This window comes from Scleropages formosus, chromosome 9 (assembly GCF_900964775.1).
Source record: "Scleropages formosus chromosome 9, fSclFor1.1, whole genome shotgun sequence".
NCBI lineage: Eukaryota > Metazoa > Chordata > Actinopteri > Osteoglossiformes > Osteoglossidae > Scleropages > Scleropages formosus.
The window spans coordinates 2,891,465-2,918,045 of NC_041814.1; the positions used below are offsets into that span (position 1 = coordinate 2,891,465).

Here is a 26,581-nt window from a genome sequence, read left to right on the forward strand (position 1 = left end):
AGAGCACCCGAAGGAAACCTACACACACCAGGAGAAGAGACGTTTTAATCAGCTGAAGGTCTGCTTACTGTATGTCCGCTAGATATTGCGCCATTTCTATTAAGACCACAAAAAGGGAAAAGAAACCGCTGCGACAGCCCCGGTGACCGTGTCAGGATGAGTCCTCGGTTCATCTGCTCTTATCTGCCCGACGATATTTCATCCTGGATTATCGTAATCTGTTCGTTTTTGCGAAGTGCACTTTGCCTTAGCATTAATGTCACACTGGAAGTCACCATGGGCAAAGGCACGAGCTGAATAAATATATGGAAAATAATAAATACAGTCCATGGAAGATACTGATGGTCACCTTGATGGCTACGTGGCAGTACACGCTGAGTTTCGACCATAGACACAATTGTCTCCTCCAGCGAACCCAGGCGTCCTCTGGGTTGCCGGCAGTCGGGAAGAAGGCAGAGGGAGACCCGCGGGGACACGGAGTCATGCGACGGCAGGCGAGGATGTCTGCGCCGCCGGGTTCCTCGGAGACTCGCTCGGAACTCTCCGAGTAAGCATCAGTTGTGTGCAGTACTTTGGGATCAAGCTTCTTGCCACTTCGGAATCATTTCCCACACTCTACTACCACTATAGCGCTATAACTGCTGCTGCCCCCTGGGGAACATTAAACAAGAAAAAGAAATTTCCGGAATTTCCAACGCAGCAGCCGGATTCCGTAGTCGGCCTCACATGTTTGTGCGTTACAGGAGACTGCGTTTAATGAGCGCAGGAGGGCGCGTTCGCTCGGCCCCTGCGCTCGTCCCGGGATGCCCCTCGCACCCGGACGGCAGCCAGAAGGTTGTTAGTGCTGTCGGCGACACCGGGCACGAGGTCACCGCGGCGCAGCGTCGGCGGTCCAAAACACACTTAGCCCACTACGCTCTTGTCCCGGGAGGCCCGCAGCGGACGGGCGTGGAAGAGAGGGTGCCGCAACCCCCTTTTACTCCGCTGCGGAGTTCACGTTTCGACTAACACCCGTCCAGAGAAATTCGTAACTCGCACAAAGATACAAAAATCTCGATCTGTCCGTCGTGTCTGCTGTCGCGCCACACATACTGCTGCCCTGCGCTGCAGTTACTCTTGCAGCGAGGCTACTGCCCTGTGGATGGAGGGTCGGGTCAACCCTCATCTCGATAGGCCGGAATTACGCAGGGTGGTCCGGTCCCCTAAGCGAACCGTCATCATCGGTCTGAGCCAAGTTCGCAAAGGATGTGCCCCTTTCGGAACAAGATCAAACAACCACAGGGGTTTTAGGGAGACAGACCTTACCATGTTCTTGCCATTGCCACCAGGACCATTGTTGACCCACGCTGGGTTTTGCAGACAGTTATATCTAAAATGACTCTTTTAACTTATAGCTGTACAGTTAAACCCAATAAGAATGTATGTTAAAACCCCCCAGAGCGGCCGTTACTCTTCACGTTGCTATTAAAGGTACCGTGGTAAGGTGTGAACCGGAAAGGGGTAAGTCGCCCATCAGGTAGCCTCCTCTTTGTCACGATGTGGATCGGAGAGCAGTTCGAACTTCCCCGCCCTCGGCTCCACGTCATCTGGGACCGGCAGCGCCACTCCGCGCCGGCACCGCGCCCCACGAGGACGCTGAAGAGGAGAGGGATGAAGAGCCGCTGCGTCGTGGACTCAGGCGAAGGAGCAAACCACAGCGAGTTCCAGCGAGAGCAGTGGATACAGCTGCTGCCTTTGGAGCCAAAGATTGTAGGTTCAAATCCCACCTCCTGCTGTGGAACCCTAGAACAAGGAAATTATCCTAAATTGCTCCAGTAAAGTTCCCTGGCTGTGTAAATGGGTAAAAGCTTTACACTGAAGCAAAGTGCAAGTTGAGTGAATAAATGTAAAAGTACTCTTTCCTTGCACAGTGACCTGAGACACACTCTGCCCCTCCAGCCTTTGAGTGTGTGGAGGAACAGAGGCAGAATTAAAGTAGAATCCTGAGGAGAAATTGGTACTGTTCACTAGATTTCCACAGAGGGTCAAAGAGCAGCATATTATAACAATGTGTGTTACTGTGTTTCAGTGGGAAATGTGTTTAATGTAAATAGTTGCATTATGGGAAAAATGAGTACAGCAGGTGTGCAACCATTGGGGCGATTTACAGGCAAAATGATGGTGGTGACTGATGGTTTGTGTGAGAGAGTGAGGTGGGGGTCACTAAGCAGGCTAGGAAGGGTGACTACCGCAGGTCCTCAGACGGAGAGCATTATTTCCCTGTGTGCCGCCGTTCAAATAAAACGTTCGAGACGACCGCTGGCTGCGCGTCCTTCTTCGCCCCATCCAAGCCCATGACGCTACGCTGCACGCTACAAGATCCATGGGGTACAAAGAGCAAGTTTGGCGTCGGTGGCCTGCTCGGCCCGACCCGGCTCCGCAGCGCTCATCCTTCTGCCACCCACCCAAAAATTCACAGCTCTGTTGTTAGGAGAAAGGAGCGCATGCAGGACTGGCCTGGGCAGCCCCTTTATCTGGGGAACGCTGTACGTTACAGAGTAACGCTCCTAAAATTAGGCGGTGTTTACATGCACACTGGAGTGGAAACGCACGTTTGGGCAGGAGAGGCTCGTGGCCCTGTCGCCCGGGACAGACCCGCACTCTCAGCGGTACCACTCTTCCCACCACGGGCTTTGCTGCCGAGCAAGGCCTGAGTGGCAGGTGTGAAAGGTGGAACACACAGTGGGCGCAATGTCACCAGTGGAGGTGGGTTGGGGGCGGGGGGGGGGGTGCGCAGGCACGCCACAACGGACAAAGAAATGAAGAAGTGTAAAGCACGTGCTTTGGGGGGGACAGTTTTTCCACGTCCCGGAAGCAGCGCGTGTCCGTCTGTGCCTCCGTGCGCATGCGCACACAGCCGCCCCGCTCTTCCGCAAGTTGCAGCGCACTGCCCTCTAGCGGTAGCGGACGCGCGGGACCACGAAAGAGGATTTGGGCACACGTTGCATTCCCCAGGCGTTTGCTATATTTAGAAATATCGTTAAAGAGTCACGTGGCTGCCTTCCAGTCTCCACCCCTGTTCATGTGACGTATTTCGCGTGTCGCTCTCGCGTCCCTTTGGAGAAAAGCGTCTGCGAACCCAATAAACGTAAATGTGACTCTAACCGTAAGTATTCTGTAGCGCAGGCAGGTGTTTATATGAGCTGTGGACACAGATCTGTCTCGGCAGGTATTTCAGCGGAAGTGAAATGCAGAGATTTATGGAAAATGCAAGAGGATACGTTGCACTGGTATTGTGTTGTATCCGTGACACATATCCCATAGCTGCCCCACACTTTGCTTTTAAAAAAAAAAAAAAAAACTTACATCATCAGCCTTGGCTTGTAGTGTTTCACATACAGAAGTACTGAATGATACCATAAAGTAGCAATAATAAGGTACCAAACAATTAAACTGTTTTATACTCTCCTTGTGGTTTACATTTATTCATCATAAATACTTCAGTCATCAAGACTGTGTGCTCTTACATTCCATTTATTTATTTAGCAGACACTTTTCTCCAAAGCAACTTCCAATGAGCTCTACTGTTACCAGCCCCCACACCTTATTCACCATGGTGACTTACACTGCTAGATACACTACTTACAATGGGTCACTCATCTATACATCAGTGGAACACACTATCTCTGTTACTCACACACTGTGGGGGAACCTGAACAGCATGTCTTTGGACTGTGGGAGGAAACCAGAGCACCCAGCAGAAACCCACACAGACACGGGGAGAACATGCAAACTCCACACAGACTGAGCAGTGATCGAACCCACATCCTCTCACACCACCCAGGCGCTCTGAGACAGCAGCGCTACTCTCTGTGCCACCGTGCACCCTGGGTCTCTTTTGTACATTTCACATTGTAGGTGCATCCAGCAAACATTAACATATCGTATGTATTTTTTTTACAACAGTTTTTTGCGTCGTTCTTGGCCTGTTGTCTTGCATCCTGAGGACTGCTGCTTAAAATCCAACCACTTACACTGTACCCTTAAGCAAAGAACTTGAGCGCTTCACTAAGATCACTCTGCTCTATAAACGGCGGTAAAACATGCTTACGTAACACCTTAGGTTGGCCTTGTACGAAGGTACCAGTGAAATAAAGTTCATAAGGCCAAGTTGCTATGTAGCAAAGAGCCCGATGACCTCAAACCTATATGGCGCAGGTGATGTTCTGTCCGCAGTGCCCACTCTGCTCCTGCAGCTGGAGGAAGGACAGTCACAGCACCAGGTCACAATGTCACAGCTCATAAGAACAGGAATCACCGAATAGAAGCAGCCACACCGGAGCAACCTAATGGAAATTTTAATTCGGGTCGCGTCCGAGATAAATTAAGACAGACCTCAGGGGATTTGTGTGCGGCAGAGAGTCTGCACTTCACTGAAACATTTCATTAAAATGACACTTTCTCCTGTTCCAGTTAAGTGGCAATTGTTTTGTACCTTTAAAACAACTTTAGCCATGTAAAGAACATGTTGGGTACCTTTGCTGCTAGAATAAATGTTGTGCATTGCACTCGGTATCAATTAACTTTATATTTACTTAAGACACTTTTGTTCAAAGTGACTTCCAATGAACTCCATGTAGCGTTATCAGCCCACACACCTTATTCACCATGGTGACTTACACTGCTAGATACACTACTTACACTGGGTCACTCATCCATACATCAGTGGAGCACACACTCTCTGTGTGAACCTGAACAGCATGTGTTTTGAGTGTGGGAGGAAACCAGAGCAAAGACTTACACTCCTAGATACACTACTTACACTGGGTCACTCATCCATACATCAGTGGAACACATACACACACTGTCACTCACACTATGGGGGAACCTGAACAGCATGTCTGGAGTGTGGGAGGAAACCAGAGCACCTGGCAGAAACCCACACGAACATGGGGAAAACATGCAAACTCCACTCAGACCGCGCAGGGATCGAACCCACGTCTTCTCACACCACACAGGCGCTCTGAGACAGTAGCTCTACTCGTCATGCCACCCAACCACCAAAAAAAAAAAAAAGGCAGCTAGAAACACATACACCCTTACTAAAGATGATAGTTGCTATTGCAATTTTCAGGTAATAGACAAATTTTGGAAGTAAACATTTTTCCAACCAAAATTCTTTTGATAGGATCTATTGTACGTTGGGGAAACACCTGCACCCTTAGAAAGTTACAAGAGTATTTTTACAGCAGGAAAAAAATAAAGATTGTCAAATTTCAGATTTTACTTCCAAAATATTTATGAATAGTTTCCAGTTTGGAGTCAGTCATGATAAGTGAATTTAATCAGTGGCAAAACTTACCTAGAAAAATTAATTACATAGCGAGATATAAGCCAACCTAAACTCCTATAGCAGAATTTAAACGCTTAATCTGTTCTGTGGAGGTTATGATTTTGACGCACATTTTCTATAATCAACCATATGGGTACCATTTCACATCTGCTTGCAATTTTTCGCAGCAGGGATATATTGCTAAAAGTGATGAAAAGGACAGGGGAAAAATTACCTGTGACAACCTACTGAATATCGTAGTTGTCATTACACTATGCATTTCTTTACGATCAGAGTATTTACAGTTAGTTTTAAGGCCAATAAATGAATCTGACACCACCGATCTATAACGTTCCACTGTCAACACAGCAGGTGTGCAGTGAACAGGGTTGTCAAGATAAAATTATAGTATTAGTATTTTAAAACTAGCCCAAATCTGCACACAAGTATCATACAACATTCAGATTTTCTGCATTAGTATATGAAAATGTATGACTAAAAGATATGAAATAAAGAAAATGATGTTCCATAAATACCAACAAAAATGCTGTCTCTTCACAATTCTGTACGTAGAGACAAGAGATTCCAGGCCTGAGAAATATTTATTGGCATTTCCTCAAAAGTTAAAATCTGTGCAGACCCTCTGCACCGCTAACCTTACCTTGTTCAGTCTGGTCTGTTTACTGCGCTATACTGTTAACCTGGAGTTGGAAATATTTTATGTGGCTTCTTTATAATTTTTTTTCATGATTTTGTCATCTTAGATTAATATTATAGAGATGTTTGTTAGTCCAAATGGTGACTTTCTAAAGGTGCACAAGAAAGTCATAGATCAGCTATTAAATACTTCCACCACATTATGTGCTCCAACTTCCCGTAGAAATTACATTCCAGGGATTGCGATAGTGAGTGTGAAATGAAATCAAAAATAAATGTACCCATCTCCGTTTCAGCATAAATTTGTGCAGATTTTATAAAATGCAGGCAAATTCTTGGGCAATTAAAAATTACACTGTAGGTTTATGAAAAAACGACCCTTTGCATAATTACGTTCCATAGCTACAGAAGGAATAACGCAAAGATCCACGTTCACAGCACTAGGTTAAAAGGTTTGTTGCCGTACACTGAATGACTACTACACATCTCATTAGATCAGTGCCTATAGAGAATATTATCGGGAAACCAAGGAACTTCTGTTTTACAATTTGTTGAGAACGGAAAAAAAATGGTTGTTCAAGTGCTTGGTTCAAACCAAGTAAGTCACCTTGCATCCAAATTCTGGGAAATTCATCCAATGCATCCAACATATATCTGTATATTATTTAAGCAAAATTTACTTTCCAAAAAATGCTGATTCCGAAGGAATGGCACTACCTGGCTCCATTTTGAACAGTATGGGAATTTTGAGAAAACAAAATTAAATGCACTGGGTAGAGAAAAAAGTTCAGGAATTTCATGTGTTGGTCTTCAATACAGCATGTTTTTCCAGTTATTATGGAGAGCAACAATGATCACCAAATCTTTCCAAACCTGGAACACGAACAATGCAACTATGACGACTGATGTGACTACTTGTTAGTAATTTGTATTGTGTTGCGTGAGTCTTTTTGTAATTACATTTTTCAGAACACAACAGTCTAAATTGTGCCAAGGAAGTAACCCGCTTGGTATCAGAAGTGGGATGAAGACAACCAGTAGCTTGAGGAACAGTTTCAAACTGGAGAGTAACAGATGACAAATGTATCAAGCTGCTCCAGGAAGTGATGAGAATCCAGTGGACTATGCAATAACTATTGTACAGAAATATGAAAAGCAGTCAACCGCCTGTGATTGTGCACAGGCGATATCCGGGTTGGAAGTCAACAGTCACCAGCAACACAATGTTGTCTGCCTGCCACATTTCCGGAGCTTAGGCAACATGACGGACAAGTGCAGCAGAACACTTTTACAAATGAGTGGAATGGAGTATAGATGGTCACAAAACTAAGCCTTGCACCATAGAACAAAGTAATGATTTTTCTTGACATAAGAGCACATTGACATGTGCACACTAACCATGTGACAGACATGGAATGTAACACAGGAAACAGCCAAACTACAAGACCCGTTGTCCACTAGATAACCTCAAGCTTAGCAAATGGAAGTCCCAACAGCTCATCATTATTTCGTAGCACACCGAGCCTTTTTCAGTACTAAATCTTCCATCTCAGTTCACCTGATCATCCAAAATTTTGTTGTGGCGCTTGGTAACCGTTGGATAAAGCAAATATTGAAGGCTGGTTATTGTAGCAACATCCACCTGGTATGCCTCATTGAATGGATGGCCTTACAGGTCTTGCTGTATACCAAGTCCATGTTCTGCATCATCAAGGTGGGTGTTTGGCGGATGACTCACCAGCCTGAGAGGTGGATGCCAAGTCACGAAGCAGACCACGCAGATGAAGGGTAGATTTGACATAAGCAGCTAATGCAACAAGTGGGTGTTCTAGTTAGCCCACGTCCAGAACTTATGCGTTACTGGCATGGAGCTGCATAGCAAACTGGGGCATTCCTTTACTTGGGAGTTTATTCTTCAGGACAAAAGGAAAAATCTCAAGGTATAACAAGAGTTGCTGATCACAGCAAACATCTCAGTAAGGGCTACGATGGGAGAGAAAGAGTGCACAGTGTCGAGGGACTGAAGAGCCGAGGTAGCAGAGGCTTTATGGACATTTTCAATGGCAAAAATGATTTTACCCAGCCTGATCTTGTCCACTGTCATAAAGACATGTGGCACGGTTGAAAATTTGATAAGTGGGAGTGACAGAACATTTTGGCAGCTCCTGGAAAGCCCTCACTATGTTAGTCAGAATGAGGGGACATGAGCTGGCATTTTTGTGGGTTGTATGAGTCACTGAGTAGCGTGGAGAGACAGAGCTCTTACCCCATATTATGACTTCTTGGATGAAAGTCACCGGTTGTCAGTGGTTCCAGTCCCTGGATTTTCCGAGTGGCGATTTTCAAGATGCACCGATTTCGGAGGTAAAGACTTTCATAACAGGGCAGTAACTGTGACCATTTAAAGACATGCAACTCAGTCTAAACAATAGACCAGCAACCTTTTAGCACCTCATGGAGGAGGTCTTTGTCAATGCACCGTGACCTGGTGGTACATGGGGTTATATTCAAAGTCGCTTTGTCTAATTTGAAGTGTTCTTTATCATCCATGTGGCCAGCATTTAAACTTTTTTAAAAGCATGAAAGGACCAAAATGTAGAAAAAAACCAAACCCAACAAAGAACACCTTAAAATGTTAAAAAATGAAGACATTGCATAAAACCAAAAAGTCCTTATCAGAAAGGGGGGATTACATACAGTAACAAAAATATCGGAGAAGCAAGAGTACTTTTTCACGTGTCAAACATATTTGCCATTAACTGCCTTGTTTTTGTCACTAAGAAATGGATTTTTTTTTTTTTTTAGATATATGTCTTTAATCCCTGTCCTTTAAGGACAAACCTTATTGAAGCCCCCCCTTCATCAGCACTGGAAAATTAACATTCCATTTCTTATATGAAAAAGCCTTGGAAACCAGCATTCCATCATTAGATGACTTCATATAATTAAGTGAATTTTTGTAGAACCAGTCTGTGCTGTTTTCACAATCCAACCTTATATGCAGTTATTACAAAAGGAAGTCACATTTTGTATCAAGGGTAATCAAAAAGTACCTCAGGAATACACTGCATATTCAGAGAATACCTTGGTGGTTTACAGTAAAAAGCAGCCACTGTACAGAACATTGTGTATAATTGTGCTGTATTAATATGCAACATCCCCATTTTAAAAGCAAAATTAAAAAACTGAAATATTTAACTTCAAAAGTAGCCACTGTACCAGATTTAAGGATAATAAGTTTAATTAAAAATAATTTGATTTATGCTGACATACGTAGAGCACAAAGCTTTTCAACGCAAGTGACCCCAAACAATAGCAGAAACCCACTGCTGACAAAGACAAAGTGAAAGTGATTTTTACATAGTTGTACAATTTTATTGAAATATCAAGATCAGTTCAATTCCCAATCCCTTCTTGTTCCACACAGTCTGATTTTATTTTTGCCTTAAAAATCCTACCCTCCAGTTTTCAAAGGGTAACCTCTGCTAAAGAGCAGCATGGAGACACACATACATACAACCTATACAACAGGTCATTTGGCACATTCAACTTACAGTCTTGTGTGCTGTTGCCACTTATAACAGATGAGCTCAACACTGAACTTCAATCCATACCTCCCTCAGTGGCTAACAGTTGCCTTCAAAAGAATACCTGGAGTGGCAATGAGCAAGACGAGTGATCTCAGAAGAATAAATAAGTAAAATAATTTACCAGCTACTCTCAGCGTAACCCAAGAAGAGCAGCTTCAACAAAGAATATTACCAGAAAGATATGAGCGGGGAAACAAGGGCACAAAATTTAGTAATAACTCCCCATCCCCCCTTTTCAGGACTATAGCAAGGGCCAGTGAGGCACCACTCTCCAAATTCAAGTGACAGTCTGCAATTAATGTCACAGACTGGGTGTGGGACTCGTGTCAGAGGAAAATGTGCTAGACCGTCACTCATCTGATATGAGGAGAAGCTACATGGCATGTGCTTTTAATGGGGAAAAAGGAAAAAAAAAAAAAATGCTTGGGTAAAATGTGACAATGCCTTTAGAAAATTCCTCACACTTCAGATCACTTAAGTCCCCCCCACTCAAGACTGGACACTCATGTTCCTGCTGATTAGAAAAAGCCTGCGTCTGACAGTTTAACTTGATCGAACCACAGCCGATGTGTTACCAAAGGGCCTCTTGAGTATACGAAGGCCTGACAAACAGGTCACACATGCATAACTGGTGATCCATATCTCAGCATTAAAATCAGAAACACTTGCCATGAATGACCACAGGTGATGTAAGTGTATGGTCAGGTGCACAGGGAAATGTTCTTTGAATAAGACTCAAGTAGGAGTACCTGCAAAAGAAGGTAAAACAAAGTGCTACAATTCTATATTGACACAGAATATGACAGAAAGCATTATGCTGAACTGGTGAGGACACTGACATCAGAAGAACCTTCTGTACACGTGTAGATTAGCATTAGTATTGCTCCTTTCACAATCACATGTCGTCGGTCAGGATCAACTCCAGCAACCAAACACAGATACGCATCTATGGAAATTAAGTCCGCTCATCCATGTCAGCAAGGAAGGTTTTTTTGCTAATGCTTCAAATGATTTGCAAATTACATTTGAGACAAAAGAAACCTTTACCTATCTGCCAACTGCCTGAACAACAGTACAAAATGAAACACAGTGTCATACCTGGAACTGAGTATGTTGTTCCCTTTCAAGCAGATCTTAGAATGTACTGATACAGAGCTCACATTTTAGTCGAAGACTTGCACTTAATCATTCTAGAGAACCCATTTGAATGGTTTGGGAAGGCAAAACTTTGCTCGTAGACAAAGTCATCTGCCGTTCTAAAACAGTACAGAGAACTGGTACAATTTTATGCCACCTGGTGAATTTTTAACAGTACAGTTTTGCAGTGAAGGATGGTCAATTTAACTTTTGTTTAAAAGATGCTCAAACAATGTGAAACTAGCATGTTACGGTATGGTGGAGTACAAAGACTCATTTTGTCACCTCTCTTTGTGTGACAAAGTTTTACTGTAGCTCATACTGCATAACTTTGCATATTTGTAAGTTTGTTATGGATATGTCACTGCGTACCACCATTAAACAAAAATATTTTCTCTGAGCACAGTGACAAACACTGGCAATTAACCAATACTCCAGTCCTCTCCGAAAAGAGGAGAGGAGAGCCAGGAAGAAGGTGAACTTCCCTGCAGCATTGTGATTTAGAAGAATAAATACACATCGCTCTCAGGAACGCACACAACGGCAGTCCAAGACAGTGTGACCACCTCATACTTTGGAGTTCTCCAGAAATGTAAGGTGTTTATACAAGATGCAAGAATTGCCAAAGAACCTGGGCATCTGCCTGTCAGCAATTTTACAGTGCCATCTTTATTTAGAGATGGGAAATGATCTCTTCAAAATGGAAGGAAAAAAAGTAATGGATGCAACAGATGGGCATTTTGATGGCCAAGGCAGCTTTAGCACAAACTACTGGCTCACATTCAGAGTGAGAAGGCAAAAAAAAAAAAAAAAAAAAAAAAAAAAAACCCACACACACACACAACACTGCTTTGTAGTATTGATACTGAGGAGTGTAAAATTACAACAAAACTTATTATTCCTATGGAAATCCAAAAATAAAGAATAAATTAAAAAAAGAAATGTAGTAAAATACATATTCACAAGTGTTCAGCAAGAGAACCTTCCATTTAAAAAAAAAAAAAAAAGGGGGGGGGGAACAAAAAAATTTGACCATTTCATATTTAATCATTTTTCCCATTCTCAAATCACTTTCTGCATTTGGCATACATTCAGCCACATTCTTTTCAGTGTTATCAGCTTCCTCAGTTCCTGACACAGAAAGGTGGAGAAGATCCTCAAAGAATGTGGATTATCCTTTCATACTCTTGGAGAGACCTCTGTGCACTATGGAAAGGAACCAGGTGGGGGAGGGGGGACAGGGAGTAAAACAATCACCACACAAGGTTTATCCAGATGCAGTGTAGCTACCAAGAGGAGAGTTAGGCCAATCACGCCAAGTCACATCCTCAAAATAAAATACAAGGTATGATCTGTGTCGTAATCTAGTGCTTTTGGCCCCCAGCGGAGGGAATGAACTCTCCCTTCGTGGCATCTTTGATAAGAACTTTTGGAGCAAAAAGAATCCAGATTTTGAATATCTGGTTTCCATTAAAAAAAAAAAAAAAAAAAAAAAAAAAAAAAAAAAAAAAAAAAAAACACACACACAAAAAAAAAAAACTCACACTAGTGCCAGCTTTGAAGTTGCTGATGATCATACTCTGCTATAAGTTTCTTTATATGTGCCAGTTTGTTGTGTAGGTATTCACAGCGGTTCTTCTCTTGGCTATAGTTTGGATTAGTCTGCAAGGGAAAAGGGAAATACAAAATTTTAGCAGACTGGTTCAACTAACAGATATATTTTTTGCTCTCAGTGCAAACAAAGCAACATTGACAAACTTACCTTTTTAATCTTATGATACTCTTGAAGTATTTGATTACGGATTGTCTGTTAAAAGAAGCAACTATGGTAAATAAAAACACAGTAACTTGTGTTCAGAAAAACAGGCAGTGTTGTGGTTACACAAATGAGCACCAACAAGCTGGGAGTACGTCCGGACAGATGACTGTGCCAGTGAGATGTACCTTGTACTTGTCTGTGCCTTGCTGGAGCTGTTTCAGCTCGGAGTCCAGCACAGTGAACTGGCGAGTGATGCCCTCTATCCTGGCGTGAAGGCCCCGGTACTCGCTGTACTCGGCATTGAAGTCATTCTTGTAGCTTTGCCGTTGCTCCTGTGATGCAATCGGTGTATATTTCCTATAGGGGACACGTGGTGGAGTTATAATAAATTAACTACATCTCGAAGTGTCAGTTACAATGTATAATAAGGAAAAGATTTAAATTCCTATCTGTAATTATTTGAAATGAGAATCTGAAAACAAAACCTGTTTTGGAAAACATGCAGCCAATTCAAGTGAAAACCAAAAAGCTTGCTTTCCCAGAGAACATTTTCTGCTGCAGCCTCCAGCAGCTTAATTTACTGAAATTACCACCACAATTTATAATGCTACACTTAACTTTACAAAAATGTAACAACATTGCACTGAGCTTTGGACAAAGGTGTTGCAAGTAAACATACAGGCTTTTACATTTATTTAGCAGACACTTTTCTCTACAGGGACTTCAAAGAACTATGTAGTATTATCAGCTCACACCTTATTCACCAAGGTGACTTACACTGCTAGATACACTTCTTACAATGGGTCACTCATCCATATATCAGTGGAACACTGTCACACACACACACACACACACACTATGGGTGAACCTGAACAGCATGTATTTGGACTGCGGGAGGAAATCAGAGCCCCTTAGAACACGCAAACTCCACAGACTGAGTGGGGATCGAACCCACATCCTCTCACACCACCCAGGCACTGTGAGACAGCAGTACTACGCTGTGCCACCTTGCCACCCATAGCAAAGAGGGACTGTAAAGACATGTAAGCACAAACAGCTGAATACAATAAATATTTTAAAGACTCTTACGATAAATAGTCAGCCATCTCCGATGACGACGTAGGAATACTATTGATGCACACCCCGTTCACATCTGTTAAAAAAAAAAAAAAAAGTTAATTACAGTGTAAAACTCAGTAACTGAAGCGTCACCATTCAAGTTTTTAAAACAAGATGTTAATGCAATAGAAAAGTACAATTTTATGGTAATTAATTCAAACCAAACTGGCCATAAAGCCAAGTGTACAGTGCTAGAGGTTAGTTTCGACCAGGAACTAACACTTCCAGACTCACAGAACCACTAGAGGACACTGTTCCACTTTATAATTTGTTTTCAGACAAAAGCAAAAAAGTGCTTGATATCTTTCAGGGTACTTTACAATTAACCTGCCATGAAGATGGAATCAGTTTCCTTGTTCTGAATGAACAGTTTAGAATAAATCATCAGCGACCCAAAAAACTGGCAAGCACAAAAAAAAAAAAAAAAAAAAAAAAAAAAACAACATGCATACAGGTGTTTTCGCCACTGTCGCTCCTTTCAGGTAGGAAATTACCTGATCTAAATGACTATTGAATTAAAGCATTTAACTCCCATTCCGAGCTCACAACTGAGCATTTTGTTAGCACAAGTCACGAGCCCTAGTTCACAGTAAATGGCACAGCTCTACCTGCAGTGCTTCCAGGTGGAACACTGTCCTTGGGGCTGGCAGCACTAGGCGGAAGCTCACAGGCCTTCCTGGGCTCCATGCCACGTTCTTCCACACCCTTCCGCTCCTTCTCCCTAGACCTCTCCTTGTCTTTGTGCTTTTTGGACTTCTTCTTGGACTTGCCATGGAGCGTGCCTGCAACCACTTCCTCTGATGGTCCGGCAAGGTCCAGAGGGCCAGGCCTCGGAGAAGAGGAGCTCAAACTGGGTGGAGGAGGTATGGGTGGCTGGCACAGCCTGTCCGTCACAGCTACCTCCTGGCCCTCACAATCCCGGCCATTGTGGCTGGAGTCGTTGCTGACATCAGACAGCGGGTCAAACGGCCGCGGGATTTCCAGGACTGGAAGCTGGGAGCTGGATGTCGTACTTTCCCCAGCCGACAACTGAACCCCACCTACTTCCTTCCCATTGGAAGAGCTCAGCTTGCCATTGATAGGCCCAGCAGTCTTAATGGCTAGGTGGGATATCCTTGGCTTCTTATTTGCTAAGGGATCTATGAATTCTGGAGCAGGCCGCTTCTGCAGGAGACACACCAGCAAAAGCTCGTTTCAAAAGAGAAACAAACAATTCAATATATTTGTAGAGTGTTACTCCCAACAGACTGTCTCAAAGCACTTGAATAAATCACTGGAGTCTACCAGCAAAAGGCTATGTACAATACAGCACTTTGTTGAAAAATGTCGATTTGGCTGCTCAACATCTATAAACTTACCCTCTGGAGCAAATTTTAATGAGTAAAATGTAACATTAAGAAATATGATTTACAGATTACTGAGTACTCCAGAATTTACACAGCAGTATTTACTACTGATGAAGGCCAAAACCTCTAAACATTAAGGATCGTTATAAAGTGCAGCTGATTCCAACAAGCCTTGACCTTTGTTCTTACTTCAGAAAGTAAGATTTATGGCTTTCTGATGAAAGTTCTACACCACACAAGAACCCAAACTAAATGATTCATTGCTGGTACAACATGATTATCTGTGTCCAGCCATTTATTTTATTTCACAAAAAACCCAGCAGCTACACAAAGCATTCGGTTGAGTTTAATGCCAGTAAAGGTGGTTCCAGGAGTCACTAAATAAATGGATTCACATACTCCCACCACCCCCGCCTGCCCAATCAGTAACCACCTATTAAAAGATTTGTTTAAAAAAACATGACAATGTAAAATGCATGCGTTTGTTAAATAAGACACATCATTATGACATAGGTGATCGCACATTTTAGGAGAGTTCACGTAGAAATCCAGATAATTCCAAAGGCTTTGCAAAGGTATAGGAGCACAAGAAATTGATGAAGAGCACCTGTGAAGGAGATGAATTGGACACCTCTTTTCCAGGACTGACTGGATTTTCCCCTGGAATACTCTGTGCGGTTTGGGACTGACACAGTTTCCTGGGAAAATGAGCAGCACAAAGAGCTATAGATACTCGTACAGATTAGACATGTACACAATTTCCAAACATGACTGTTGAGGAAATACAATTAGTGTTTACAAGCCATCTAACATACAGCTTTATAACAACCTGTTTTCCGTGATTAGCAATATGTGGCTGGAGCTTAGACTATGTTCATACATTTTAAAAAAAAGAAAAAAAAAAAGGAAAAAAAATACTGAATTTCCTTGCTGTAAAACAAACAAAAAAAGGAAAAAAATATTTTATTCTGGGCCTGGCAACCATGCACATACATCTTTTTAACTACTCGGCTTTCTGTTGGCTCTAACTAAATACATAACCCATTATGTCTTCACCTTGCTTACTTAAGCTAGTGTGGTACAGTGTGTAATAGGATAAAGTGGCACAAAAACAAGCTAGAAACTAGTGTACAGACTTCAGAGTTAACTTGAAATACGCAATTTAAAATCGCACTTAAAATGAACAAAAAATTGTGCAACTCTTAAAAGCTGCGCAATACTAAGCATCACTGACAATTTATTGCGCCCCCCCCGTTGGGGCCGCTGAAAACCAGAAACAAAGTAGACATGAAAGGAGATTTCTGTAGATCCCCACAAAGTCTGCTAATCCTGTGAGGCAAACAACTGCTACCCCAGCATATTTCCTCATTTTATGGCTATCTGCTCACTTCTTCAACAGTGGCACTTAATGTGCAAACACCATGTGAACTGGTAAACAGACTACTGAAAGTGACATCACAATCAGTAAGTGGTCTGAGGTCATAGTTAAGGGGTATATGGTCAGTGCACCAGTGGTTCAGGAACAAATCTTGTCCTCCTTGGGTTACATGAATGCTGCAATAAAAATAAAACTGCCTGTTATTAGAGGCATGTTTCAAAGGTCTTCGAACACCGTGTCAGACACCTGAAGTCTGAATTGGTGTCTGCAATCTACTGGTGAAGTCTAGTTTCATAAGTTAATCCCAACTGAAATCACCAATGCCAAATGTTAACAAAAAGCACCTTACAAAACATTTAAGCTCAAAGGGCTCAGAAATCTGGTACAAACATATTTACATTTATTCACTTAGACGCTTTTCTCCAAAGCGACTTACAATGAACTCTATGTAGCGTTACTAGCTGACACACCTTGTTCACCAAGGTGACTTAGACTTCTCGACAGACCACACACAATGGGTCACTCATGCATACATCAGTGAAACACACACACACACACACACACAAAATTGGGGAACCTGAACAGCATGTCTTTGGACTGTGGGGGGGAAACCGGAGCACCCGGAGGAAACCCATGCTGACACAGGGAGAACATGCAAACTCCACACAGACTGAGTGAGGATCAAACCCACGTTCTCTTGCACTACCCAGGTGCTGCGAGACAGCAGCGCTACTCGCTGTGCCACCGTGCAATATTTGGAAAACAACGCGAGCTGAGTGTGAGAGGGGTCAGTCTTCACAGGGTATTGACAGAGGAGGCATCATATGGAACGGTATGGCACAGAGATGAGGCAGTGTGAGCAGGGCATTGTGTGTCACACCCAAAGGGGGCATGATTGAATGGGCAAAGAGAGGGTGATGGGAGCAGCCCAGAAAAGGTTCAAGAAAGAAGTTGAGCTGTGAGATACCCAGGGACCAAGGCTGCTCACACATGGGTCAGCATGTGTTGGAAACGGACACCCTCTGCCTTTCATTTGAACAACAACCAACTCAACTCTCCAGGGCCACCTAATAGACCCAGCCAGCTGCAGTGTTCAGAGTACACAGATATAAACATTAAAAAAAAGCCGTTTGGGGGGGGGGGGGGGGGGCAAACAATTGCCCAGCGGTGCGCTGATATCGCAACGTGTCATTGAAGGACTGGGACTGTCGCCGTTTACCCAGTTGAGCACATTTCCATGCTGCTCTAAATATAGCCACCATCTCCTGTCTTTCCTGCCTGAGTTCATGAGAAAACAGATTTTTCCACTAAGCCCACCTGGAGCAGAGCCAGCTGGAGCAGACAACTCGGGGCAAAAAAGAACCTCCACGGGGCTGTGGGGCAGAAGAGACGATGGCAGCTGCAGCGTAAAGTCCTACAGGCACGAAGGCTGCCATGACAAACCACAGGAGCAACTCTAAGGGGAATCCTGTTACAAAAGCCCTGGCTTTAAATGTTTCTTGCCTTTCCATGCGCAAGTGAATTCAGCAGAATGCATATTAACTGCCAAAGTGAGCCTATCCAGACAAAAATGTGCACAGCAGGTCAATTATGCTGTTTAGCACCTGCAATCACACAACAGTGTTATACATACACACAGTACATAAATTTAGTGTATATAAACTTAAAAATACTTAATATGTATACCATACATAATTTGATACGTTTATATTTTGTGCATTCTTATAGGAATGCAAATTATTTGTTTTCAGTACTCAGTGGATGATTAAACTGATATTTATATGACATACCATTTGCACGTTTTGAGCGATGGTTTTTTTAAACATCTGCATTAGTGATCTCCCTCCAGTCCGATACTGACAGCCTCCATCACACTCCCACTCGTTCCTCGACATTACACTTTTACAGTAAATGTTGCATACCAATCTATTCGCACAACATGTCTCAGAGTCAACGTCATCTTGGATTGCTGTTGAATTGCCACAGGCCAGAATGTGAAGTGGCGGCAAAATAGCGTCACGCTACAGATGGCATAGAACGCAAACTGAAGTAACAATTCTAACACCAATAAACATAATTACAAATTAAAACCAACAAGTTAATAAGTACTGCTGATAAAATTAGCACACAAGTCACCATAATCCATCTCCACCATAAGCAAATGTCAAGATTGAAAACGAGGTAGTGTTTACCTTTCTTCCTGAATTCATTTCCTTTCTCTGTCCAATCAGAATGACACGCTTAACTGATTAAATCATAGGTTTGCACTGGTAAAAGTGGAGGGGTTGGCCTGAGGTGTCACCCCAAATACTTCAACAACTGCACCACAGGAGAGCCCCTCTGGTACTCAGCATCCCCACAATGTGGTTACATTTAACCTATGTAGTCCTGCACATGGGCCTTGGCATGAAACTCTCTCATAATGCAAAATAAATTGTTGCTCAATACTACAAAGCAAATTCAGCTCAGCAGTTTTCCCTTGATGAAGCATTGAGCGATAAAAAGCTGTTTTTTTCCAGCGAAATCGAGCCGCTCAAGTTCACTATGGTACCTTTTGTGTTGAAAGCAGAATTCTCTAGGGACATGGTTTAATTAGCCAGGCAGCTAACATAACCGTTTCTTTCAATGGGATCACCGAGGAGTCAACAGCCCTACAGTGAGAAAGCGGGGGGAGATGGCTAACTCTCCCTGTCTCTTTCACACACACACACACACACACCTCTCACTGCATTCTGACTACGAGTACCCTCTGTGGCACTGGAGTTGAAGCAGTCTGTAAACCAGAGCACTCAGTCGAAAGACGGAGTCCAGCACATTCACCAACCAACCATAATGGAGGGAAACACTGCTGAAAGCTGCCATTAAAAACAATTCCCACAATTCTTCTGACATTGGTACATTTGTATGGATTTAAAACAGTCTTGGTGAGAATTTATTTTTTAAACAATAAATGTGGAAGTCATTATGACTAGCTTACCGAACAAGGATCCTTTTGAGAAGCTGCTGGTCTCCTTCAGTATACCCAGGCCAGTCCTTCTGCACCTCCTTAAAAACACTGTCCTTCAGCGTGAAGGTGTTGTCTCTACCGTTCAGGTTTGCCACCTGCACACGTCCAAATTTCCAGCACAAGGGTTAAAAGTTAATTTAAAAAATCCTTTATCATCAGTGACAAAATTTCAGTGCTGAAGTAGTTCATGCCAAAATACTCAGACAAAACCCACACTTCTTTGAAGATTAGTACAGAAACAGAAGATGATATGAGCAAATCTTGGGCTTTTTCCTTTAGATTGTGAGCTTTTCCCTAGAACTTTTTGTGGTGTGCAAACAACCAGGCATCCACTTTTCAACAGTGATTAGAAAGCTAATCAGTAAAATCACTAATGCAACCTCTTTGTATACGCATACCATTACTGTTGGTCCTCAGCCATGACTACTCGGTCCTCAGACCAGATTAGAAAACATGTTGGGCTTGTGTCCACTTGTCACACTACATGTATTGCTAGAGTGCATTGTTACTGCAGTATTTTATTATATTTGTTTTAGAAATACAGTAAATAAGCCTCACAGCAAAATATTCTCATTCAAAATTCATTGAGATGAACTTAACGTGACCTACACTAGTCATTTAAGAAAAGGAACCATAATTACTTCAGAAATTATAGTTAAGACATTACTCCCTCTGTCTCTCAGAATTGCTGAATCCCTTCCAAGGATCTCAAAACTCATCTCTGCTAGACAAGTTTCCCTCCCAAGCTCTGAAAACCTCAAAGTTAATCCTTTACTAACTGTTACTATTTTTTCTTCAATCTAACCAATTTCCCTACTTGTATGTCACTTATATAGGTACGTCCCGGAGTGTGTGCGCTGAGACAACAGTAGAATGAAATCGACAAGCACTGGCTTCAGTAAGTAGGTACCCAAGCCCTCTGTTGTGGAATGCACTTGTTTACTCAGTTCAATGCTTTGGAGAAAAGTATCTAGCAAATGGATGTTCGCGAATACTTTGTTGGTTGCAAAAATGAAGGATCTTTGAAAAAATAATTGAAAATGACAACAGATAAGCTGATCACATAGATGACCCACTATATTCCCCCTTTTAAGGCAGAAACAACAGTCTGACACTTTCTGCAGGAATGGTTACTTCTGCTGACCTGTTGCAGGAGGCTGTCCAGTGTGTCCTTGTCCTGGGGAGAGAGGCCATCCTTCTGCAGGCGCAGGATAAGCTCTGGCTTCTTGTAGGGCTTGAGGGCCAGCAGGTGCACCAAGCGTTCACGCAAGGGCCTCTGTTGTGCTGCCGTCGCCCCACCCTTCTTCATGGTGCTGGAGATGATGACAGGCCGCGAGGATCGCCGCGAGGGTGCAATGTCTGACAGGCCGGGGGCTGGCTTCCGGATCTGCACCTTCTTGCCTGCACAGGTACATATGTAAAGCACGTATTACGTACAAATGCAAACGATAGGGCAAGTATCGCTCCACAAACTACACAGCAGAGTACAAATATACATGGGGGGGGGGGAGTATCAAGCGGTGGGAAGGAAGTCAACACAAAAAGAAACAAGGACCTTGCTTGACCAAACTATCCGGTCAGGATACCACTTATAGACTGAATCTGACACTGCTGGACATCAAATACAGTTCATTGCTCTGTAGCATGCTGCTCACATCCAACAGCAAGGAAAACATTTAAACAGCTGCTGACTCTGATAAGGACAACTCCGATAACCACATTTCACTAATCAGACTGGACACACCTTTGCATTGCTCATGGCAGCACAAACATGTTCAACAGGTTTGCCCTCATGAGCAACAGGGTAACACTGGGCTACTTTTTTTTTTTTTTTTTTTTTTTAAATTAAATCAGTTGTCAGTTCAGCAGTACTTGCAGATAAGAATCCAGGGCTCAGGACAGGGCACCGAAAAACACCAATGCACAGGTGCACAGAAGAAAGGAGGTGAAGCTCCTTTCTGAACTGGTGAGGAAAACTTTTTGTGCAGCAGTGGAAACACTCTGCCTTCTATTGGAAAGCCACCCTCAGGCCTCCAGTTCCCTCTGGCTGTGAGAGAAAGCTGCCGAGTCAGCCTACAGCCTCCTGCAGCGCAACCGCACACTTCCTCCTCTCTACCGGTCACATGGCTCTACACAGGGAGCCATGGGCCTGCAATTAGCCCCGTATGCCACAAACGCAAGGTCACACTGAGAGGGGGCAGGGAAGATAAACATGGTTTACACCCCTTTAAAGAATGAGAAGGAAAAAAAAAAAAAAAAGTCAAGCCACAGCATTATTTTTGCCTTTCCAGACTCCCTCTTTAAATTGCATGATACATACAATAGATCCAAAAATAGGATTTAAAAAACCAATGTTGAATCTGGATAATGAAATGTTTTGCAACATAATTATCAGATGCCATGTACTTCTAGAGTACTAGAGTGGCCTGGGCTAAGTGTGTTGTCTGGAAGTGCTGCTTCACAAGGGAAGGAGATTCAGGAATGCTGAGCTAGACAGAACCCTTTGGAATTACAAACTGGAGATGGCCCAGAATGTCACTATGAGCAACCTTCAGCTGAAATCTGCAAAGGGAAGTGACCAGTACCACACCAGACAATACCCAAGTATTAAAGCAAACCTAACCACACATTTTAATCTAAACTTGAACAGTGCTGTTCAAGAAAACAAGGAAACAACTTATTAGCCAACAGCCAAAGGTGTCAAGTGATCAACTGCCAAGGCGGCAGAGAAGGAACAGAATGCCAGAGTCTTACCAACATATCTCCCTCCCGGTTTGATGACAATGGCACCACGGCTGCGTGTCTCCTCCTCCACCTGGGCCATGCTCTGTCGGGCCTTCTGGTAGGAGTCATCAGTGGCGCACACAGTGATCTTGTCCTGGATCCCACCCAGGCAGTCCAGCTGGATCCTCCCATCACTGCTAAAACATGGGGGGGACAGACTGGATCAACACAAAGCTGGGAAGCACTGGCAGTCAGAAACAGAACCAGTGCTGCTGCTTTACAGCAAAGCATCACTGATACAAGTGACATATCCAACATAATGGAATGAAAACCTATGGCTTCACACTCGTACAGGTATATAAAAATCAACCAAACATCCAGGGAACTGTACATTATTCAAATAAAAACATTTATTAGCACAACATTCATTAAATGGAAAACGGATGTTACTGATGTGTTGTATTTCAACATAATGTTCATGTATTTATGTTGCTTGACGTTGGAGTCATCAAAAACAAGGCACGAAGCAGGAGTCCACTTGCTGTGGACCTCTGGCTTAGCCTTAAATTGCTTTGGGACTGATTTCACTCGGCATATTAAAAAGAACACACATAAGCGCGAATTGCACTGACACAGATTCAATGAGTGTCAACAGGAAGCTTCGGATAATTGCAAAATGAGGAAGAGAAAAACTAGAGCAGCACAAGTCCTGCCATAAAGAAGGGCACCAAAATGCAAGCTGACTCCACTTTTATTACAATGGCCTTTACACTGGAAACACACACAGACTGCAGCAATTTCTGTATGAGTGTCTTTGGGACAGAAACCAATATTGCTCTCTCAAGTTAAAATGCTTTTTCTTGGCAAATTAATCTTTAATATGGAATGTTATTAAACTCATAAGGAATATTTATTTTATTAAAGTTGGGTCCAAAGTAGAGTCCACACAATGGCAGGTAAATAATGGTGACTCTTACACACTTGCCCCACTTACCTGCTGAAATACTGCTGAATGCAGTCAAAGCTGCCTTGGGGATTATCCCTTCCAACATTGGACAGATAGAAGGTAAAAGTTTGAAGATCATGAGGGCTCTCTGGTCGTGGTATTGTAATTTTCTGTTGGGGGAGGGGGTGAAAAGTTACAGAACCGCATAAGACGAAAAAGAATCTATCAAGGTCATTAGTTCTACGTGTGAAATTAAAACATCTGAAGATACCAGAACTACTAATCTTCAATATACAGTTTATTTCAAAAGTTCTTGAAGTATAATTAAATGTTTTTAGAAAACAAATACAAAAAAAAAAAAAAAAAAAAAAAAAAAAAAAAAAAAAACAGAAAATTAAAACTTAAATTTATTTCTGATCAACCCAATAAATACTAAAAGTTTATGCACAGAAATTAGGTAATAAACCAGGGAACCCAAATGCAGAGTGACATGCTTTGACAATATCTAAACATGTTCACAGTCAATTTAAAATACAGTCTGCCTCCCTCACTGGCACTGCAAGAGAGTTAGTCCTCCTGGTAAACCCTTCCATGTGGACAGAGTGGGCTGCATAGGGAAACCGTATGGAAGGAACTAGAAGAGCTGCCTGGTACAGTAGGAATGTGGGCTGACCTGAGTCTACCATCCATAGGTAGATAAGATGCACTGTTACCCTGTGGGAAGGTCACCACACCAGACAAGCATGGATGCATATGCAGTAAAAACAATGACCGGGTGAAACATATTAAAATGCAACCATTGCTGCATTATGGGTCAGGGCATTGAGTTCTAGTAGCGGGGGAGGGGAGGGGGGGAAAAAAAAAAAAAAGACAACAGCAGAGATTTAACAAAGAACAAACCCACTGCTAGACATCATGCTACAGGTCAGTTCAGTTGAGAATAAAGCTCCAAGGTCAACCTGCTGCAAGAGATCTGCCCCAGTTGCTTTCTAAAGCCTATGGCAAAATCTCCACCTCGATTTTTACTGGTTGCAGTGCACACAGGTTTTCAGTCTACCTCAGCTATTATGCAGTCCACTTAACTAATCATTATCCTAACTGTCCTAATTTAGGCTTCACTCTCTGTTCAGCGATGTCAGCAGTTTAAAGAACAGGCCAGCACTACCAGCCAGGACAGTGGCGAACTAGTGGCTCACAGCATCAGTAGCTGGAGAGCTAGTAGCTCACAGCATCAGTAAATAACAAAATTAGGATGAAAATGGCTACTGGCCACTGAGGGGCAAAAACCAGAAGACAACCAAAAAACATTGTAGCTTTTTTTTTTTTTTAAAAAACCTTAAGACAATAACTCAACTTCTCTCTTGAAACAAATATTTATGGACGTGAACAGGAAGGAGGAAGCAGATGTCTCGATTTCTCATAAACACATCCTTCCAAAAAAATACAATTCCTATAATTAAATACAAACAGCCTTTTGACAAATATGCATTTCCAGCCCTGTGCAAGACCACACGACTGAACATACAGCAGAGCTGCGTTAATATGAGTGACAGGAACAGAGCTGTAGGCTACTGTAGTTCTAAACCAATGTTTCTAAATCCTAATGCTTGACACATGAGATAATCTGCTCAACTTTAATAGATCGTCTGTTCTCCGTTCTTTTTCCTTCTGGTTCTTCTTCCAACATCTTATCCAGTCGTGTCCAACTCTCCTGTAGCAGCGACTTCCTGCTTGCCAGGAAGCATATTACCCTGTCACTGGTGGGTAAGTCTCTGCCATCGGTTCAAAGAAAGCTCTGCAGCAACAGGAGGGGCAATGGGTCTGGTGCAACTTGCAACCAGCGGTTCCCACGCACCTGATAGGCCAGAGGAGCTACTCTGCAGCCAGCAGCAAACATACCCTAGCGGGTTAGTCCCTCCCACAGATGGAGGAACAATACCCTTTTGTTTTGCTGCCAGAGTCACAACCAGTAAATGACAATCAGGAAATTTAAACTGATTTGAGCCGTAAGGGCCTAAGCCATCATTCAGTCTTAGATGAAGCCACCTGGAAAGCCTATGGCCTACTTCTGTGAAACCCTGCCTGAGAATAAGGAAGGCTCACATGAGACTGCCTGATGAAACATGCAGAACATTGCTTGTGTATGTGCTGCCTTGCTTTGCAGTTGCATGTAAAAGGCGCCACCTGTCAACACATACGCTGTCACCCATTGACTCATGTTTGGGAAGGGTCTTCTCTGACAGTGCATCAGAAAACTGTAGCAAAAAAAAAACCTCACTTTATACCAGGAAAACTAAGACATTATTCAAGTAAACATATCAGAAAGATTGCAAAAAGTTTCCACTGTAATCTGATGTTTTTCATATTGTGAAATCCCAAGAGCTGACTTGTCACAATCTGACCACTTATTCATGCTTCATCACCGCAGCTGTTCTCATGAAAAAAAATGGCCATGAGCTACTGCATCACGTCCTGTGCATTTCAGACATTACACAAGCACTCCAAATGTCTGTCAAGTGCTACAGTGCAGCACATTTGATGAAATCCTGTCAGGAAGGAGCCTGCCACACACACACAGATGACATTATGCTTTGTGATGTAAAAATACATAAAGTGATGAATCCAAGGTTCAACAAGAAGCTCCAATAAGTAACAACACAGCTCCCAAGTGTCAAACTGGTGGGGTTATTCAGAAGGGTGCTCAAGTGGGGCACAGGGTCACAAGGCTGAAGCAAACAATTTCCTTCCCCTCCCCTAGCAACTCTCTGTTTGGTTCCACCCAACATCTGGCTCTGAATTCCAGTAGCTCAGTTTAATAGACCTCCCACAACAGATCAGTATGACTTACATGAACACTACCGTGTTCACTTGTTTACGCCTGAAAAACTTGCCACCACTTGTGCAGTTGTATTGATACATGCTGCATTGATACTGTTGTCAGCAAGTCTTCAAAACAGCCTCACATGCTAAATGGGGGGGAAAGGGGAAAAAAAAAAAAAAAAAAAAAAAGTGCTGTGTGCTTCATCATACCTATTGTGCAATATGACGCAGTGCTGGCTCAGGAGATATCAAGTTCTCTGCACATGGACCAGACAGAAGAAGTGAAGCCGAGGCCAGCCCTAATCCTGTGACAGGCAGCAGCCAGGAGCCACCCCAACCCCCTTCCCTTCCCCTCCCCCCCCTTTTCAAAAAGAGAACGGGCTGCAGTCCCCATTGCCCTTCTCCCGTGCATGGCGACCAGGAGACAAAGCCCCTTTTCATGCCGGGCACTTGCAGTCTCCCCCGCTGAGCCGGCTCCTCTGGTCTTCTGGGCAATTCACAAGAGCCTACAATGGCAGTCCCCGAAGGGAATGGGGGATGGCAGGCTTTCTCCTACGGGATGCCTCCTGGCAGGAGCCCCCCCAGCTGTCCCACCAGACCACTGGGGTGACCAGGAGGTTGAGCCACAGGAGAAGGGGAGTCTTGCCATAGCTTCTGACACAGATCATGGGATGCAAGAACATGGCCCACTCATTCACAACCCTGATGCCTACCCTCACACCCTGTCAGTCATAGAGTAAGAATCATCTGAACAGGACTGAGCCAAAGCATCCTCAGTTTGGCCATA

The 26,581-nt window shown here is 43.3% G+C and overlaps 1 protein-coding gene across 2 annotated transcripts in view; it reads right to left on the reverse strand.

The window, feature by feature from the left end:
- Positions 1 to 11,708: 11,708 nt before the first annotated feature.
- Positions 11,709 to 26,581, reverse strand: part of ell (elongation factor RNA polymerase II) — a 35,131-nt gene continuing 20,258 nt past the window's right edge. The window contains exons 3-13 of one of the 2 annotated variants that reach the window (XM_018728288.2): positions 23,023 to 23,144; positions 22,059 to 22,222; positions 20,449 to 20,705; positions 19,275 to 19,399; positions 15,527 to 15,617; positions 14,182 to 14,737; positions 13,544 to 13,607; positions 12,640 to 12,811; positions 12,458 to 12,502; positions 12,240 to 12,357; positions 11,709 to 11,901 (exon numbers count right to left, since the gene is read on the reverse strand). In XM_018728288.2, coding sequence (XP_018583804.1) covers positions 12,241 to 12,357; positions 12,458 to 12,502; positions 12,640 to 12,811; positions 13,544 to 13,607; positions 14,182 to 14,737; positions 15,527 to 15,617; positions 19,275 to 19,399; positions 20,449 to 20,705; positions 22,059 to 22,222; positions 23,023 to 23,144 — 1,713 coding nt within the window. In that variant the 3' untranslated portion in view covers positions 11,709 to 11,901; position 12,240. Of the gene's footprint in view, positions 11,902 to 12,239; positions 12,358 to 12,457; positions 12,503 to 12,639; positions 12,812 to 13,543; positions 13,608 to 14,181; positions 14,738 to 15,526; positions 15,618 to 19,274; positions 19,400 to 20,448; positions 20,706 to 22,058; positions 22,226 to 23,022; positions 23,145 to 26,581 lie in introns of both variants that reach the window. The other variant, XM_018728287.2, reaches the window with a different exon arrangement.